This window comes from Hylobates moloch, unplaced genomic scaffold (genome assembly GCF_009828535.3).
Source record: "Hylobates moloch isolate HMO894 unplaced genomic scaffold, HMol_V3 SCAFFOLD_7, whole genome shotgun sequence".
Taxonomy (NCBI): domain Eukaryota; kingdom Metazoa; phylum Chordata; class Mammalia; order Primates; family Hylobatidae; genus Hylobates; species Hylobates moloch.
The window spans coordinates 13,519,617-13,522,608 of NW_026652282.1; the positions used below are offsets into that span (position 1 = coordinate 13,519,617).

Consider the following 2,992-nt stretch of genomic DNA (forward strand, 5'->3'; position numbering starts at 1 on the left):
ACCACTGCACTCCAGCCTGGGTGACAGTGAGACTATGTCTAAAAAAAAAAAAAAAAAAAATTAATTCTGGTTGAATGCACTGTCTCCTTTACTAGTTTCAAATATTTCTCTTTCCTTATCCATAATTTTATTGCCTTTCAGATTATATCTGGGTGTTGGCACCCAGCCACTGTTCTGCCAATGAAGTACATCCTGGTCACGGGTGGGGTCATCTCAGGCATTGGTAAAGGGATCATTGCCAGCAGCATTGGAACGATTCTAAAATCATGCGGACTCCGAGTTACTGCCATAAAAATCGACCCCTATATTAACATCGATGCTGGCACTTTTTCACCTTATGAACACGGTACGAAAGTGAACCACTTCCCCCTTATAGCACTAGGCTCAACTGCATTCTTTCTTCTATTTTGGGTAATTTCTTTAGGATGTAGTTCCAGATTTAGAGTGACTAGATCGTATGTTATGAATATTCTCATGGTCATTGACACATTGTTCATACCTCTGATAACATTCCAAATTAATCATCCTTTTTGGAAACACTGTACCTTTTGCACTATGGATTCTGTTTTATTTTTATCATGAAGGTAGTGTGTTTCTCTTAACATTTCCCACTGCCTGGGGTAACTATTATTAATGGTGACATTTTGATATATGAGTATATTCGATTTATTTTTAAAATGGCATTAGCCCTTACATGCTATTTTTAAAAAACTTTTTATACGGCCCCGTGCGGTGGCTCACGCCTGTAATCCCAGCACTTTGGGAGGCCGAGGCGGGTGGATCACGAGGTCAGAAGATCGAGACCATCCTAGCTAACATGGTGAAACCCTGTCTCTACTAAAAATACAAAACATTAGCTGGGCGTGGTGGCACGTGTCTGTAGTCCCATGTACTCAGGAGGCTGAGACAGGAGAATCACTTGAACCTGGCAGGCGGAGGTTGCAGTGAGCCAAGATCAAGCCATTGCACTCTAGCCTGGGCGACAGAGCGAGACTCTGTCTCAAAAAAAAAACAAAAACAAACAAAAACAACAAAAAACCAACCCCCCAAAAAACCTTTTTATATACAAGCAAAAAAGTGCATAAATCATAAGTGTACAGTTCGATGAATTTTCATTAAATGAACACACTGTATAACCAGCCCCGATCAAGAAACAAATGTTTGTGTCCTGCCGGGCGCGGTGGCTCACGCCTGTAATCCTAGCACTTTAGGAGGCTGAGGCGGGCGGATCACAAGATCAGGAGATCGAGACCGTCCTGGCTAACACGGTGAAACCCCATCTCTACTAAAAATACAAAAATTAGCCAGGTGTGGTGGCGGGCGCCTGTAGTCCCAGCTATCTGGGAGGCTGAGGCAGGAGAATGGCATCAACCCGGGAGGCGGAGCTTGCAGTGAGCCGAGATTGTGCCACTGCACTCCAGCCTGGGTGACAGAGTGAGACTCCGTCTCAAAAAAAAAAAAAAAAGAAATGTTTCTGTCCCTTGTTGCTATCCTGTCTTCCTGTTTTTGTTTTTTGAGACAGGGTCTCACTGTATTGCCCAGGCTGGAGTACAGTGGCCAAGATCTCGGCTCAATGCAACCTCCACCTCCTGTGCTCAAGTGATCCTCCTGCTTCAGTCCCCTGGGTAGCTGGGATTACAGGTGTGCACCACCACGCCTGGCTAATTTACGTATTTTTTTATAGAGCTGGGATTTTGCCATGTTACTCAGGCTGGTCTCGACCTCCTGGGCTCAAGCAATCCTCCTACCTCGGCCTCTCAAAGTGGTGGGATTACAGGCATGAGCCACTGCGCCAGGCCTTGAATATTTTGTTTTAAACTTTACTAACCTGAGAATAAAACAAACAAAAAGAGGGTATCTTATTGTTTTAATTTAGATTTCTTTGATTTTGATTTTGTTTGTCAATGACTTATTCAAGTCTGTGGTAGATTGTATCTTTGCTTCAAAATGTCACCCACCATCCCTCCGTGGAGTACATTTCCCTGCCCTTTGACCTTGAAGTTTGGCCACGTAGGATAGTTAACTTGTCCTGGTTTGTTTGGAACGTTCCTGATTTTAAAACAGAAAGTCCTGTGTCCTGGGAGCCCTCTTAGTCCTGGGCAAACCAAGTAGGTTGGTCACTCTATTTGGCCATGTGATCTATTTTGTCCTATGGGATGTTAGGGAATATTAACATATGCCTTGTTGAAGCAGAAAATGTCAAATGCATCTGTGTGGTTTGGCTGAGTCTGTCTTGTGCTTCTGCCCTCTACCATGAGAACAGCTGGTTTTCAGAGATTTCTCGTTCAGTCTGGGTCCTGGAATGAGAAGACACAAAGAATAGACTCACAAGTGGCTCACAGCCCCCATGTAACATGAGGGAGAAATAAATAAATGTTTTGTAACTTGCAGAGATTTTGGGGTTGTTTGTTGTGTGGCACCATTGACTAATGCCATGTGTTACACCAAATTTTCTTTGGATTTTTTTTTTAATGATTTTTTTTTTTTTTTTTTGAGACAGAGTCTCACTCTGTCACCCAGGCTGGAGTGCAGTGGTGCGACCTTGGCTCACCGCAACCTCCACCTCCCAGGTTCAAGCGATTCTTCTACCCAGCCTGGCAAACATGGTGAAACTCTGTCTCTATTTAAAAAAATAATAGGCCAGGCGGGGTGGCTCACGCCTGTAATCCCAGCATTTTGGGAGGCCAAAGCGGGTGGATCATGAGGTCAGGAGATAGAGACCATCCTGGCCAACATGGTAAAACTCTGTCTCTACTAAAAATACAAAAAAATTAGCTGGGCGTGGTGGTGCACACCTGTAATCTCAGCTACTCAGGAGGCTGAGGCAGGAGAATCGCTTGAACCAGGGAGTCAGAGGTTGCAGCGAGCCGAGATCGCGCCACTGCACTCCAGCCTGGCGATAGAGCGAGACCCTGTCTCAAAATATTAATAATAATAATAGTAATACAAAGATTAGCCAGGCGTGGTGGTACATGTCTGTAATCCCAGCTAC

The 2,992-nt window shown here is 44.4% G+C and overlaps 1 protein-coding gene across 1 annotated transcript in view; it reads left to right on the top strand.

Moving 5' to 3' along the window:
• Positions 1-180: 180 nt before the first annotated feature.
• The window catches only part of SYAP1 (synapse associated protein 1), a 17,916-nt gene continuing 15,104 nt past the window's right edge, over positions 181-2,992 (top strand). Inside the window, exon 1 of the mRNA XM_032757979.2 lies at positions 181-346. Within this exon, the coding sequence (XP_032613870.1) occupies positions 181-346 (166 nt within the window). The remainder of the gene's footprint in view (positions 347-2,992) is intronic.